The sequence below is a fragment of the Bombus terrestris genome, chromosome 3 (assembly GCF_910591885.1).
Source record: "Bombus terrestris chromosome 3, iyBomTerr1.2, whole genome shotgun sequence".
NCBI classification, from domain to species: Eukaryota; Metazoa; Arthropoda; class Insecta; order Hymenoptera; family Apidae; genus Bombus; species Bombus terrestris.
The window spans coordinates 14182590-14199469 of record NC_063271.1 but is presented as its reverse complement, the minus strand read 5'-3'; the positions used below and the strand labels follow the sequence as shown (position 1 = coordinate 14199469).

The 16880-nt window shown below is 33.4% G+C and overlaps 1 protein-coding gene and 1 long non-coding RNA gene across 6 annotated transcripts in view; one reads left to right on the top strand and one right to left on the bottom strand.

The window, feature by feature from the left end:
• LOC100646338 (protein sidekick) overlaps positions 1-16823 on the top strand; it is a 43573-nt gene extending 26750 nt beyond the window's left edge. The window contains exons 2-26 of one of the 5 annotated variants that reach the window (XM_048414744.1): positions 3309-3404; positions 4282-4461; positions 4832-5045; positions 5315-5488; positions 5743-5951; positions 6032-6182; positions 6334-6461; positions 6593-6700; positions 7528-7647; positions 7721-7876; positions 7949-8075; positions 8147-8448; positions 8542-8727; positions 8803-11026; positions 11101-11297; positions 11377-11573; positions 11656-11895; positions 11978-12175; positions 12261-12402; positions 12490-12768; positions 13016-13036; positions 13572-13729; positions 13813-13975; positions 14043-14371; positions 14435-16823. In XM_048414744.1, the coding sequence (XP_048270701.1) occupies positions 3309-3404; positions 4282-4461; positions 4832-5045; positions 5315-5488; positions 5743-5951; positions 6032-6182; positions 6334-6461; positions 6593-6700; positions 7528-7647; positions 7721-7876; positions 7949-8075; positions 8147-8448; positions 8542-8727; positions 8803-11026; positions 11101-11297; positions 11377-11573; positions 11656-11895; positions 11978-12175; positions 12261-12402; positions 12490-12768; positions 13016-13036; positions 13572-13729; positions 13813-13975; positions 14043-14371; positions 14435-14677 (6542 nt within the window). In that variant the 3' untranslated portion in view covers positions 14678-16823. Of the gene's footprint in view, positions 1-3308; positions 3405-4281; positions 4462-4831; positions 5046-5314; positions 5489-5742; positions 5952-6031; positions 6183-6333; positions 6462-6589; positions 6701-7527; positions 7648-7720; positions 7877-7948; positions 8076-8146; positions 8449-8541; positions 8728-8802; positions 11027-11100; positions 11298-11376; positions 11574-11655; positions 11896-11977; positions 12176-12260; positions 12403-12489; positions 12769-13015; positions 13037-13571; positions 13730-13812; positions 13976-14042; positions 14372-14434 lie in introns of all 5 variants that reach the window. The other 4 variants (XM_012321245.3, XM_012321248.3, XM_012321247.3 and 1 more) reach the window with 4 other exon arrangements.
• On the bottom strand, positions 6233-9588 carry LOC125387233. The gene is made up of 3 exons (XR_007227814.1): positions 9491-9588; positions 6517-6848; positions 6233-6448 (listed from the first exon to the last, which is right to left on the bottom strand). It is a non-coding gene; the product is annotated as an uncharacterized LOC125387233 (long non-coding RNA).
• Positions 16824-16880: the final 57 nt, after the last annotated feature.

Here is a 16880-nt window from a genome sequence, read left to right as displayed (position 1 = left end):
GCATGCTGTTATGCCATGTTACACGGTGTGATAGTCAAGTACTAACATTTCATCATGGAATAACTAAAAACAGGAAAGTAAAATGCTGCAAGTATGCAAAAGTAAAATGCTCCATTTTACATTTTTTATTCATTTTTATCATGTAGAAAATAACACACATAGAAGTATTATAAAAATTACAATAATCATAAAAATTTATTTAAATTGATTAAAAGGATGAAAGGAAATTCCAGACTCACTATGCTACAGTGTATGCAGGACCCAAAAGCAGCACCCGTTGTGCTCCACTTATTAAAGCTCTTCGAGTATCCCTCTTTGAGATGCTATAAGGAGCACATATGAAGCTGCCGCTTCTTATTTCAGCCTGACCGCATTAATGTTCCGTCTTATTTCGGTGCGTTGAAGAAAACGAGGTAATCAGCTTGTCTCATTTTTCTCGCCATCTCACCAGAAAGAATACTTCGCTAAACTTGTACACTTACCGTTTGCGCACACATCGAGCTTCCATTGAACAACAACCTGTTGTGCATTTACTCTCTCGCGCAGTAAATTTCCTGGAATTTCAGAGATTCTATGTTAAAAATAAGAAATTCGGTTTAAGACGCTATTCCTTAGATTTTGTCAGTTTTTGAGCCTAAATATTATTGATTACGCCACTCTCTTATGCTGTAAAGTCTGTAAACGAATTTATAGAATTGGATTTATTAGTTAGTAGCGTTTATCATTAGAATGAATTGTGATAAGCTCTATCTAATAACAGTAATAAAAGTTATACGGAAACTTGTGAGATACGGAGTATATTTCAATGTGATATCGATAAGACAGTTCTGTCACGCATTCATAGATGTAGTGCAATTTTAAGTCAATAGAAAGTTTACTAGTTAAGTATTACATCGGGCGGCACTCCTAGACACTGATGGATTTCAAGAATAATGAATGGCGGTCCTTAAGCGCAATGCTTATGCTTCAAGACGAAGCTGTGCTATGCTCTATAAATGAAAGGGCGTGTCGTGTGTTTACCCATGGCAAATTAATTCTACATAGTTTGATTAGCGTTCTCTACCTTTATCTGGATACGGACCATAAGTTAGAGATAAGTTGGAGATAAGTTGCATAAGAAGATAATTTTTCATAAGAAAATTATTATATTTATAGATTTATACATACTTATATTTGTTGGAATAGATACTTCTTTCTTTATTTTAGATTTGAATTGCTGTATCCTTGTTCCTAATTGCAATTGATTAAAAATAACAAAATTTTCTTTAAAATCGGAATCTATAAACTTTTCATAAAGAGCGTACTCGAGCTAACAAAATATTCCCATGGGAAGACACAAAGATGCCGTTCGTGAACGTATAATCGAGTAATAAAAAGCACGAAAATATTGTGTGCATTCTCTAATGGACGTGTATTTATCGTATCTGTAATTCATCGTCATCGTTTCAAGCTAACGCAACTGATTATATGGTCATGGAAATAGAAACTGTCAACCAAGCACGACCGTCTAAAATGCTACTTGAAAGATAATAGCCCGTTATTTTTTTCTCCCATTCTATATCATTTCTTTCAACAAGACAAGCCTTTCGAACCGGCCTTCAAGAAATTATTATCGAGTGTACCATCGATTATTGTGTCAACGATCATTCCAATTTATCGACTCAGAAACCGTCTCTCGTTACTCTTGCGTGGATCTTATTTAACGCGAAGATGGTTTCTTTCATCGCATTACGCTTTCAATCATATTGTAAAAGAGAGATTTTTAAAATTATAGAATATTCGATTATAAAAAATATTTAAAACAGACAGAAAGTTTAAAGGCAATCGAATTCTAAAAATTTCGGAACACTAATTGTGCATTCTAGTACTAAAATTAATTTTGTTGTAAATTTCAAATGAAAGACTTTCTCATTTCAAATGCTTTCTGCGTAATTTCTCTAATAAAGGATATTTATTTTTTTTCCCGCAGCTCGTTTAAGATTAAAAATGTTATCGTCTTGACGAGGAACTCCATACGCCAAGAAACACAATAACACATCGTCGTCGTGAAGTGTTCTTGCGTGTTTGTATGTACAGCTGAAAGGAAACGACTTTACTTGGAAATAATCGTTTCACAGGCTGTTCTAATTATATTCCATTAGCGTGTTAATACTCGAATCAGTTTTTAATGAAACTTAACCACATTAGCGGTTACTTGTAATTTGCAGCGTTAATGTCGTATGATGTTATCTTCTCATCGACTCCAAGTGAAAGTTAACAGATCTTTATTAACCAAATGAATGGCTGACCAAGAAAATTTTCTCTACACTATACGCTCAAATAGATTGTAAGACTCATCATGCATAATCTATAATTTGAAATTCTATAATTTAATTAAAAAGAACGCAATAGTACTCTATAGTAATGGAATAAATGAATACAGGAACTATACTCGAAGTAAATAACTGCATGGATTCCAATGCAATGCGAAGCAGCCGAAAAAGGTTCATAAAGTTATAGTTTATGGTGTATACGTGCATTATGTTCGAGTCCCATGTAACAACGACTGAGTCATCAGGTTTAGACGTGCGTAGTTTATGGTGTACCAAAAGGATGAAGAGAAGAGTAAAGAATGCGAACAGCCGGATGCCGTAGAACCGAGTCACATGGACGTAAACCGACACGTGCACCCTCTTTTCTGACACGGTCCGATGATTTTTAAGATGGGGGCGAATACGGTGGACTTTCTCATCGGCTAACCGACGAATTCACCGCAACGCTCAACCTGTTTCGTTTGATATTTCTCTTTGTTTCGTCGTTAATTGTCTAAATATACGCTTTTTCCTTAATTGTCTCGCAAACTTTGTTCCGTTCCTTGAAAGTTCCGTAAATTGGACGAAAACTTTCTTGAGACAAGGAAGAAGGTACTAGTAATAATATTGAAACGTGTCTTTTTACAAAATCGCTAGGATCTAAGGAATTAAAATCTAGCTTTTTTAACGTAACATTCAGAACTGCTTCGAAGAATTCCCTTCTTTTTACTGCTTCAGTTATGAAGACTACTAATTCGTCGAGTACCTTAAAAACCATTTCTCGTACAGTTTATAACGAGTTTATGACCCCTTTCTCAATTCTTTCGATATCAAATTCGTACAAGGTATGAAACGTTGTTATTTTAATACTCAATCTCATAAGTACTTCCAGAAAAATCTATGAAAATGTCTAAAAGTATATCTACACGAAATGTTATATCGATCTAATCAATTTGTTCGCGAGTAACAGCGTAATTGAACTACATATTGAAATTCGCTCTTTCGATCTTTTTACAGAGACCCTCCAAGAACCGCGCTTCACCACTCAGCCTTCCAGCAGCGGCAATATTCTTAGCGAAAATCGGACAAAATTTCTGCAGTGTCAAGCGAGGGGTAAGTAGGGAACGTAGCATGGATATTCGACGAGATTCGACCCGGAAGCGATGATTTCAAATGCATTAAGAACCTCTTCTCGTCTCGATTTTACCGCGATATTATATTATTTTAAAGATGAATCGATTAAGCCTTATAGAGTTCACTTGGTAAAACGTACTTTTCTCGTATTCCAAATTTTAATCATCAAATTGAAAATAAAAAATGTCTTGTTCTTACAATTAGTAAATGTACAGCTTAATAAATTATTTTAATCGATAAGTTTTGAGATATGAAACAATCATGCGATTATTCCGATTTATGGTTCATTTTCGAGATTCCCGGAGTTTTTTTTTTACTCGAATTTCAGTTCTATGGAAACTGACAAATTTTCCTACGTGTTTTTAATATCCCATTGTTCTCATGAAATATCGAATAACAGCCGGATGAGACGGTGGCCAGATGAAGCCTTACAGTTGCTCCGTAGTGCCGTAATATGATAGTATGACCCTGTACTAATAGTATTAGGTCGCTGTATATTACATCTACTTCTTGACCAAACGAAGAATGCCTATAGTAGCCGCGAAAAATATTAATACCTTGAACTGTCATCATTTGTGACATTTAAACGTGAAGTAGATATAATTCGTGAAAACGAAAACTGAAATCGTGTAAATTGTAATAATTTGTTGAAAATACACAAATTTAGGATCATCACTGTAGTATATGTAATGTATCTAGTAGTAAAATGTTGTGTTAATGAAACTTTCGCTTTTAATGATTTATATCTTTTCTAAAAGATAGAACTTCAATTATATAAATTGTTTGTCCTCTGATAAATTCAGATAAATAAAGTACTGTTCTTTGATACATTATTACGTTCACATTCTGTTCGCAGGAAATCCTCAGCCAAAATATAAGTGGTTCAAGGATGGGGTACCCCTCAGCAACGAGCTTACTTCGGAGCCTTATTTTCGAATACAAAGTACACGTAGAGAAGACGCAGGAGTTTATCACTGTGTCGCCACAAACGACGTAGGATCTATATTTAGTGAAAGAATTACATTTGCGGTAGCCTGTACGTATATAATTAAACACAACAGTTTCACGTTTTTCTAATTATCCTAATTAATCCTAATCAAGAATCGAACACGTTTCAGTTGCTTTCACTTTCATTTATTTCGAGCTACCATAACAAAACTAAAAACAGGAAACGAATTACACAATAATATAATAATAATATTTCAAAATCGAGCTACATAAAGCAGCCAACTGTAAATTAAACACGGCGAGTTTTATTGCGCACAGCAACATTCGATCCATCCGCGTTCTCCTCTTTATCGCGCTCTAGGACACGATGCTCTGATTATCACAAGCAACGTACATATTTTGTCACAGTGAATGCATCCAGCATGATGAAAGTAACACCGTAATATTATCCTGTCCAGATATGGGGGTGTTCGAGGATCTCACAGAGAGGATGGTGAGCGTGAAATCGGGCAGCGCGGCTGTTTTAACGCTGCCACCGATAGAAAGCCATCCTGCACCTGACGTTACATGGTTCACGTCCGACGGCTCGTTGTTATACGGCATAAAATATGCGTCTGTTCATCACACGTTGCTTATCCTGAACGCGTCTGAGAACGATCAAGGCCTGTACAGGTTCGTATTAAAGTAACTGGTCCAGGGAGTTACCTTGTGTAGTCGTCAAAGAATGGATGAAGTACCTGTGAAACTTTATGGGATGATAGCTATATAAGCTGTCAATCTAAAAGTTTATATATTCATTTATGTGTCTACAGTAAAATTTTTCAACTTAAGGGAATTTTTGAATAAAGGAATAGAGGAATTTATTTTTCGTTACATGTAATTTTCTTATAACTAGAGAAACTAAAGGAAATGTTCCTTTCGCATTTTTATATGTTAAACAGGGCCAGAGCCATTAACACGCAATTGGGAAAAGAGGAGAACAGTCCCTTTTTCAAGTTGCAAGTTACGGGAGATGCCAACGCTGAGGTGGCACCTAGTATCATAGTGAAACCGCAGGACACTCAGATTATCAAGGACCAGGACGTTACCTACATACATTGCATAGCCAATGCTAGGTAATTCGTGAATTTTACAGAAGAAAGGATACAAATTAGTCATATAATAAAATAATAATGTTCTTGCGACCTCCATTCTACAAGATCTGAATATTTGTAATAATACAAAATAAACCTTTGAAAAAGTAAGACTTTATACCTTTGTCCCTTTCTTAAAGAGAATGGGTTATACTTTGAAAGTTTGATAAAGTGGCTCGTAATCACTCTACATGAAACTGTTCTGTGAGAGAAATGTTTCAAACGGGTAATTTTAGGTCTCTTCATGAGTTACGAACTTTATGGACGAAAGACGGGATCCCCATCGAGAACTCGAGGATATCATATAGTTTTAACGACTCGTGGAATAGGACTTTGGCGTTAATATCGGCAAACATAACTTACACCGGCGTATACTCGTGCCATGTGGACTTAAGAAGCGGTGGATATCCAACAGTGAACGCGAGCGCGAATGTTGTCGTATATGGTAAGACGGATTCTACAATTGGAGATTCGTAACCTTTAAATTTCCCACATATGTGTTATTCTTATGTTATCATATTTTAGAAAAACCAACTTTTATAACGGAATTGAAACGAGAGACTCTTAGTGATTATGGATCAACTGTAACGTTACCATGCGATGCTGTCGGAGTACCTCCTCCTAAAATCACTTGGTTTCGAAATGCAGAGCCTGTTGATCATCTTCTTGGATTTAGGTATGATTTTTAGAAAAACTGCTAAATTTTCAATCACTAAACAAAATTCATTAATTGCTACCTAAAGTGTGTATTTTAACTGAAATCATCTATCAAATTCAAAATTCTCCTATCTTCCTATTTCTATATTCTTCTGCACTTTTATGTATAGGTACGCACTGGAAGAAGATGGCTCCTTAACAATTAAAAAATTAACCATGGATGACTCAGGAATGTTCCAATGTCTTGCATCCAACGACGCTGGTGAAGCATCCAGTTATACCTGGCTAAAAGCAAAAAGTTAGTACATTACACGTTGGAGTTACATGAAATCATTAAATATATTATTATTAACTTTTTGTTTTATTTTATTAGTCGAACGATGTTTCTTTATATTTATAATAAATGACGTATTTTTTATGGGGCAGAAGGATTAGAAAGCAGACTGAAAAACAGAGTTGTCCGCTGGGCAGCTGGCTACAATGTAGTCAGAGTTCGCCAATCTGATCGCCGTTTTAAGTTCTCTCAATATCCAGACAGTAAGATTCTAACGACAAGTCGTCACGAAATATCCACCTCCTTTTTGAAATTACCCCGGGCACATGCTTGAAGAATGCATATCACACCACAATGTTTGCTTTTACCAGCTGTATCCGTGTTTTTTTCTGGTAGTTATAGTGAATACATCTGCAAAGCACGATAGTTTCTTTGTGTGTAAAACACATTGGTTCTTTGAAAAATTATAGAAAATAGTCAACATGTTCAAAGAACGTAATAATAAATATGATGTGATGTTATTACACAACATACAATATACAGTGTTATTAACACTATTACAAACAAAGAGTATTTCTCAATTATATTTATATTTGGAACAAAATTAATATACTTTTATCAGTATCAGAAAACGTAGACGAATTGTTCTAAGCATTTGCACGTATCTTCGTCACAGTAAACGGACAAAATATATCGTGAATAGCACGTTTCTAGATTAGGAAAATAATCGTAGGGAAAAAATTTTGAATATTAGCTATTTCCGTAGTTGTGCCATAGAGTATACGTAATTTAACTTTTAGTGAAAATAAAGTTTCGGTAATAGAGAATTATTATTAATTGAAGTCAGGTATTGGTAAATTCAGAGTTTTCCATTATATATATGAATGAACGCTATTAAATTCTTTCCAATGTTTTTTTGATTCATTTTTCACTATTATTCATAAAATGTCAATAGATGGTATACTGGAAAACACTGAAATGGGGAAAGTTTACTTTTGTGATCGATTGTTCCTGCCTTTTTTTGCGTGCATGTAATCAATTCTTCCTGGTCACAAGCAAAACATTAATAGATTCAAATTATTGTTTTCAGCATCTGGACCAATCATGGAGAATGGTCCACAAAACCAAACTATATTAGATGGGAAGGATGCAACTTTAACATGTAATGCTGTAGCAGCTCCGATACCTAACACTACATGGATTTATAATGGTAAATTATTAATCACTAATTCGTACGGGCAACTAATACCATAACACTGATATACACATTGATTCATTAATAGATACAATTCCTGTGGAAATCGCCGGAAGAGTACAAGTCTTAGATAACGGAGATCTTTTAATTGCTGCGGTAAAACCAAACGACGCCGGAAAATACACGTGTATTCGAGCTAATGAAGCTGGTTCTGTAAATGGTTCAGCGTATCTTACTGTTTTAGGTAAAATATGATTAAATAATTTTAGAGTACTAAGAAATCACCCGTTTCTGACCAGAATTTAATTCATTTCAGTTCGAACACAAATTATTCAACCACCTGTGGATACCTCTGTACTTCTCGGCTACACCGCAGAATTACAATGCAAGGTCTCCAACGATCCAAGTGTTTTGTACGATATAGCATGGTTTCATAATTCACAGTACGTGCATTTTTACATTAATGATATTAATGATAATAAAAATGGTTACAGTACATTTGTTGCTTTTGCAGAGTAATAAATACACAAGCCAGTCAAAGAGTAAAAATGCGAAATGATGGTACATTGGAAATAGCAGCCGTTCGTGCGTCTGACGTGGGTGAATATATGTGTTCTGTGGTTTCTCCAGGAGGAAATGAGACTCGATCTGCTCGTCTTAGTGTAATCGAATTACCATTCGCACCCATAAACGTAATGGCTAGTCGAGTCGAGCGAATTTCACCTCGCACCATAAACGTTAGTTGGGTTCCTGGATTTGATGGAAACAGTCCAACAAAAAAGTTTATCGTTCAAAGGCGAGAGGTTTCTGATCTCGGTAGTTAAACATAAATTGATCTTTAATAAAAAATTTAATCTGTCTGTACATGTCTACTTATATACGTATATATTTTCGATTTACTTTATATAGGACCAATACCTGATTCTGCACTAAATTGGATCACAGAGTGTAATAATGTTTCGGCACAAAATCGTTGGGTACTATTGAACAATCTAAAAGCTGCTGCTGCATATCAATTTCGAGTGACTGCAGAAAATAGTGTTGGTGAAGGACCTCCTTCGGATCCTAGTAATGTAGTAGTTCTTCCTCAAGAGCGTAAGTAATAGTTACAAGCCTGCAAATCTTAATAATTTCCCAAACTTTTATTAATATTTGTGAATTTTACTGTAGCTCCGAGTGGACCACCGGTAGGATTCGTTGGTTCCGCTCGATCATCCTCAGAAATAATCACGCAGTGGCAGCTTCCATTAGAAGAATATCGAAACGGCCATATTTTAGGATATGTATTAAGATATAGACTATACGGTTACAGCGACAATCCATGGACAATACAGAATATTACTAACGAAGCACAAAGAAATTATCTTATTACCGACCTAATTACTTGGAAGGATTATATCGTACAGATAGCAGCGTATAATGATAAAGGAGTTGGAGTATTTACGGAAGGTTTGAAGATTAAAACCAAGGAAGGAGTACCTGAAGCACCACCCACAAACGTAAAGGTAACAGCTATTAATTCAACATCGATAAAAGTGTGGTGGAAACCTCCCAATCCGCAAAAGATTAATGGAATAAATCAAGGTTATAAATTACAAGCCTGGATCGGGCATAATTTTACAGAAGCGAGCGAATACAAGTCGATGACCGTACCACCTAGCTTATTCGATCCTCTTGCAGAGCAAAGTGCAATTATGACAGGTTTAAAGAAATACACCTTATACAATATAACTGTATTATGCTTCACTGATCCAGGTGATGGTGAAAAAAGTTCTCCCGTTCAAATTCGTACACGCGAAGATGTACCTGAAGAAGTAGAAAATCTACAATTTGAAAACATAAGTGATCGTTCACTCACCGTTAAATGGAATGCTCCACAGGAAGTTAATGGAGTTCTCATCCAATACCAATTAAAATATATGATCAAAGATGTACCGGATTCTCTAAGAGTAGAAAACTTCACGTCAGACACTCTTTCAGCCAAAATCGAACATTTACAAGCAATGACTCATTATAAATTTGAAGTTGTTGCTTGGACTTCAGTAGGCCCTGGAAAACCAGCAGTAGCTGTTATTCAATCAGGCGTTGAGCCTGTTCTTCCTGAACCACCAACTAAATTAGCACTGTCTAATATAGATGCATTCTCTGTTGTTCTTCAATTTACTCCAGGCTTTGACGGCAATTCGTCCATAATAAAGTGGACAGTACAAGCACAAACCACTCGAAACACAACATGGTACAATATTTACGAAGTTTCAGATCCTGATGCTAGTACAATCACTGTGGGTGGTCTAATTCCATTTATGCAGTATAAATTACGATTAATAGCTAACAACGTTGTCGGTGCTTCCCAACCTTCCGAACCAACAAAAGAATTTCAAACGATTCAAGCACCACCATCACATCCTCCTAGGAATGTTACGGTTCGTGCAATGAGCGCCACGGAATTGCGTGTTAGATGGATTCCGTTACAACAAATTGAGTGGTACGGAAATCCAAGAGGATATAATGTTACTTATACTGAAGTTCGAACGAACAAGTCAAAGAGCATAACTATAGAAGACCATACAGCGAATTCGTATATTTTAGAGAACATGGAAGAATATGCTCTCTATAAAATTGTAATGCAAGCGCTTAATGACGTTGGGTCATCGACAATAAGCCCGAAAGCTGTTGAAAGAACTCGCGAATCAGTTCCTTCGATGGGTCCTATTAATGTAGAAGCCAATGCAACGTCTTCCACGACTATATTAGTTAGATGGGGTGATGTTCCCATAGAACATCAGAATGGACAAATAGAAGGGTTTAAAGTTTACTATGGTGCAAATGCTAGATCAGCATTCCAGTATAAAAACATTCCTAGTAACACAACATTTACAACAACTTTAACAGAACTTCGAAAATTTGTCCAGTATCACATACAAGTTCTAGCTTATACGCGTCTTGGCGATGGCACTTTAAGCACTCCGCCAGTTAGAGTACAAACATTTGAAGATGCTCCTGGACCTCCATCGAATGTATCGTTCCCTGATGTAAGCTTTACCACTGCTCGGATTATTTGGGATACTCCAGAAGATCCGAACGGAGAGATTCTCGCCTATAAAGTTATGTTTCATCTAAATAATAGCCAGGATCATCAATTTTCGAAGGAGTTTCCTGCATCAGATAGAACTTTTAGAGCAACTGGACTAGAGCCAGAGAAGTATTACATGTTCTCGGTAACAGCACAAACGAGATTAGGATGGGGAAAAACAGCGTACGCTCTCGTTTTTACTACAAATAATAGAGAACGTCCACAATCGCCATCGATGCCACAAATTAGCAGATCACAAATACAAAGTAGACAGATAACATTTAATTGGACACCTGGCCGTGATGGGTTTGCACCATTAAGGTAAGTTTTTCACTACATCTAATGTATAATTTTTTATATTATGTAAAATTAATATGTATAATGCTTTTTTATAGATATTATACGGTACAACAATCAGAAAATTCAGGACCATTTCAAACGATTCCTGAAAGAGTAGAACCAACATTAACATCTTATACAGCAAATGATTTAAAACCATTTACATTCTATCAATTCCGAATACAAGCAACTAACGATATAGGTCCTTCAACTTGGAGTACAGAATCTATTCAAGTTCAAACTCTACCAGCAGGTACATAAAATTCATTTTTTATTTGTCTTAAATTTATTTCGTTAAGATACATAATTTTTATCATAATATGAATTTATAGCACCTTCTCGGGGAGTTACCGGATTGAAAGTAGTTCCAATAACGACATCTAGTATAGAAGTTCATTGGAACGCAATAGATGAAGTATATTGGAGCGGCGATCATGAAACAGGTGGTTATCGCGTCGTTTATCAACCAGTTTCTGATTTCCCCACAGCCCTTCAAGATACTCCTAAAGAAGAAGTTTTAGGAATAAAAGTAATGATTATAATTATAATTATAGAACATTGTAATAGATTGTAAATGATAAGTTGTATTAATCTTTTCTTAACTTCTGCAGGCTACAAAGATTGTTTTAAGCGACTTGACAGAAGATAGGTATTACGAAGTAATAGTGTTACCCTTCAATTCTGAAGGTGAAGGTCCATCAAGCCCTCCAGTGACTGTATATGTAGGAGAAGCAGTTCCTACAGGAGAACCACAACATCTAAAAGCAGAACCAATTTCTTCTACAGAAGTACATCTGCGTTGGAAACCACCCCAAGCCAATATGCAAAATGGAGATTTATTAGGATATAAAGTAAAATTATCATTTGCATATAGAATTTATTTTTTAATTTAATTGTTTAAGCAATATTTATTATTCATATTTCTTATTTTAGATTTTCTATTTAGTTACTGATTCTCCTCAAGATTTGGAAAACAAACAGGAAGAAGAAATAGAAGTTGTACCAGCATCATACTTAACACATAGCTTAGTGTTTTTAGATAAATATACAGAATATCGTATTCAAGTATTGGCTTTCAACCCTGCCGGTGATGGTCCTCGAACCCCATCTATCACTGTCAGAACTAAACAGGTACATAAGTTTAACAATAATTAAACAGATGCCATAATTGCTTCTCTTCTCTTTTTCCTTTTTAAATATATTCAATGATTTATAGGATATACCTGGACCACCACACAATTTACAATTCTCAGAAATTACAATGACTAGTCTCCGCGTCTCTTGGGAAGCACCAAAACTACGAAATGGTGAAATAGTCGGCTACATTGTTACATATGAAACTGCAGAACAAAATGATCGTATGTTTTTTAGTATAAAAGTTATTCCAAATATTTAATATACAAACAAACAATTGCTTAGATACGTAACATTTTATATTATTGTAGGTTTTAGTAAGCAAGTTAAACAAAAGGTAACGGAAACAAGTCTACTAATTCAACCGTTAGAAGAAGAAGAAACGTATACTTTTATGGTTAGAGCGCAAACCATTGATTTTGGTCCGCCTATATCTGGAAATGTCACAACAGGTCCACAAGAAGGTTCGCCAATGGCACCTAGCAATCTTGCTGTTACAAAAACAGTGTCTAGTGTTGAATTACAGTGGACTAATGGTGCTTCTGGAAAAGGACCCATTCTAGGATACTACATCGAAACGCGCCGGAAAGGTAAATAATATAAACTATTTTAACACTTATAAAACCCCTCAAATATTAAAACGGAGATTGCAGAATTGATAAAAAAAATGAAAAATATTTCTAAAAAGCATATATTTATACATGTGAAAGATAAAACTGAATAGTAGAGTTACTTTGATTATTTTATTTTCACATATTTAAAAATAAATTATCTATTTATAAAATTCCAGATTATATTATTTGTATTACTAATATTGCCTTTTTTATAATCATATAGCAATGGAAGAGTGGCAGCATTGTAAGTGTCAATGCACGTAAATATATTGAACGTCGAGTATTATATTAGATGATCTCAACAGTTAAATATGATTTTTGTTAGCGTTAAAATATAGCTTCCTGTTTGTTATTAATCTGTGATTTGTTTAGTGATATTTGTACTGTTGATTGCATGATAATGTCATAGCATGACATTTTCCATGAATTCAGTTAGAAATTCATCAAACATCTTAACTTCGAATGCTGCTATAATTTACAGTAATAAATGAATAGCTAAAGTTTGACATGTTAGATGATGGTGTATTCCTACAGTTTTAATTTTTCAGTTTTTACGTCTAATACTTCATTAATTCCCTTAAAATATGTAATGTATAACACACAACATAACTATGCAAGTTTTCAGTCATCATTAGTTTCTTAAAAGCTATGAAAGCAACCAGATATATCATTCTTTCCTGTAGTACATAATTTTATGAAAACCTGCAGAAGTTTCCAATTGCATTTATGATCTCATTATCAAAGTCAAATAAATTTTATTATTATATTTGTAATTATAGATGACAGTCGTTGGCAGACGATCGTGCGTAGTAGTAATGGACCATTGACAGAGTATTCTGTATCTTATCAAAATTTACTTCCATCTACGTCGTATTTATTCAGAGTAATATCATATAATCGTTATGGAATTAGTTATCCAGCATATTCCACAGAAACGGTAAATAGGATTGCTGTATATACATTTTTATAAATATTTTTAAGCATTAAATACTAATGATAATTTCCTGTTTTTTTTTTTAGATTTTAACTCCATCAAAGCTATACCTTGAATATGCATACCTACAACATAAACCGTTTTACAGACAAACTTGGTTTATGGTTACTTTAGCTGCTGCATCAATTATAATTATTATAATGATCATAGCAGTGCTATGCGTGAAAAGTAAAAGCTATAAATATAAACGTAAGTTGTAATAAATACATTCTAACACAAAGTGTATGAGTTTATAATAATCAAGTAATTGTTCTAGAAGAAGCACAAAAGACACTTGAAGAGTCTATGGCGATGGATACTGATGATAGACAAGAGTCTGATTTAGAGCTTTATAGATCAAGACAAGGAGGTGGTGGTGCTATGAATATGGCTAATGCTTGTGGTACATTAGGTAAAAGAAACACTTTAGCAAGAAAATCTATGCATCCTCCTCCTCCTACAATGTTGGGAAAGTCACCTCCTAGACCATCACCAGCCTCTGTTGCTTATCATAGCGACGAAGAAAGTCTGAAAGGATATGATGAAAACCCTGACGATAGCAGCGTTACGGAAAAACCTTCCGAAATTAGTTCAACAGATTCACAGGTAACATTCCTTAAATATATGTATAAAACATAAGCATTATACATAACATATTTTATGTTATAGGGATCTGAAAGTGAGAATGAAAGTGTACAATCGGATCCACATTCCTTCGTAAATCATTACGCTAATGTTAATGATTCCTTAAGACAATCCTGGAAACGCCAGAAACCAGTTAGAAATTATTCATCGTACACTGATTCTGAACCTGAAGGTAGTGCCGTTGTCAGTTTAAATGGGGGACAAATTATTATGAACAATATGGCAAGGTCGAGAGCACCATTGCCTGGTTTTTCGTCTTTCGTATAATTTGTTCATAATAAAAAAATGAAAGTTTTCGTTAAGTAGATAGGGTGCCGAATTATAGACTAGCAAAATTTATAATCGTTATACGATTAAAGTAAAATAAATTTATGCTGAGCAAGAATTAATTTTGAAGCATATAAATAATTTGGAGAAAAAAGAAAATTATTAAATATATGTAAAAAGAGATATTGTTAAAATTTTGATGAAGCAGAATAGTTAGAATTTTAATAGCTCAGCACTGAAATTAAAATACACAGAGTTAAAGACTTATGTTGAAACACAAATTTATGAGTGTTTCACGCACGCTGATACTTCGTATAGTAATTTTAAAATGCTTTGGCACCACCATATTGTGATATATTGAAATACATATTATTTATAATTTTAGGTAAAGTCAAAATGTGTATAATGAATATTTTTACTTTCATTAAGTGAAGTTGGAACAAAATATTGCATGGATCTCGAATAACATAATGCTTGCGCATTTTTTTAAATGTAAGAAAAATAAGTTTGAAACAATCTGTTAATATAACGTATTAAAAATGAAATAGAATATCATTAATAATAATAAAAAAAAATATCGTATCGAAAACTGCCAGAGATAACCACATATATAATTAATAAACTCAAAAAATAAAATAATATTTTAATACTACATTAATATGATAAAAACAACTAAATTATAATCCATTAAAACATACAAACATACTAATCAGAGTATCACTTATAAATCTTTTCCACTCATATGAATACATTTTTTTAATGTTTCTAATTGACATTTGTGCAACAAAATAAAAGTTATTTAATATAAGACATCGATCTAAATATATGAACAGTTCACAATCAGGCCTATCATATCAATTTCAATTAATCTTCATAAACTAAAGATGAGTCTGATAAAGTTATTGTACCGAATAAATAGAGAACATTACATGAAATGCGACTGCGTGAATTTCTATCTTTAAGGGTCTTTGTTTTTAATATTATTATGTATAATGTACATAAAATTTATATAAATTACAAAATAGCAAATACCAATACAACACTTGTACATTTAGTGCACAGCTTAGACAACGTTAGATAAAAGTTTATGCTAAGTAATCTTTCAACAACGTATATTTATCTTCTTCAAATAGATATCTATCGTCTATTTTCATCTTTCTTTTTAAATCATAGAATGAAGAAGAAAAAGACATGACTTTAATGCATTGACATTTGCATATAAAGAAAATGCAATCTATTTAATTCACCACAATATCGTAAATTCATTTGTAGTATATAATATTACACTTACAGTATTGTAAAACATTATCATACACAAACTTATTCAATTTTAGGACAGTAATCTTCTTACCATAATGCATTTAATCTATGTAATTATTGTTTTAAAGGTGAAAAGCATTTCAGACTGATATTGATGCGTGAAATGTCTTTTTTGCTTGATACTTATTTTGTAAAAAAAGATCATAGAAACGATATAAACAAAATGTTAAGAAATCGTAGAAAATGTAAAACAAATTTTGAAATATTCTTCGATAATATACGCTAAAATCTAGGAATATATGTATTATTGAAAATATAAGACGATGAAAATAATTGAACAGTTCAATGATGGCAGCTATAATTCTATTATATTTAATAGAGTAATTATTAATTGTAGTTGGTTAATGAAACAAGGTTGATAAAATTATACGCGAACTTTTAATTTGATTGATTTTTCATTCAACACAACCGTAATATCAATTACAAATCAAAAATTGCAATTAATATATGTCACGAACTAGATAGCAAATTGTTTGATAAATATTTACTTTTAAAAACGATACATTCTTTATTCTTAATATTATATTAGAAAACTTGCTTTCTGATTTTTATATTATATAGTATTAATTTCCCTATTTGTTAACATCAATTATCAATTATTGTCATCCTGTGTCATAAAAACTTACTCTTCGTACAAATGAAGATATGATTGTCTCTACACACTGCCAATAAGAATTAATTTGAGGATGAAATTGTTTTTATCCGCATTTCTATATATTAATGACAAATTCAAACAAATCGCGTCTGAAATTATACATTACTCGTACAACATATTCTAAGTATGTGTTAATATTTTAATAAAATTTATATAATTTTATGCACACTATTTTTTTATAGTTTTGGTCAATGATGTTCTTACTAAGTTTTGGAATATTTTTAAAAC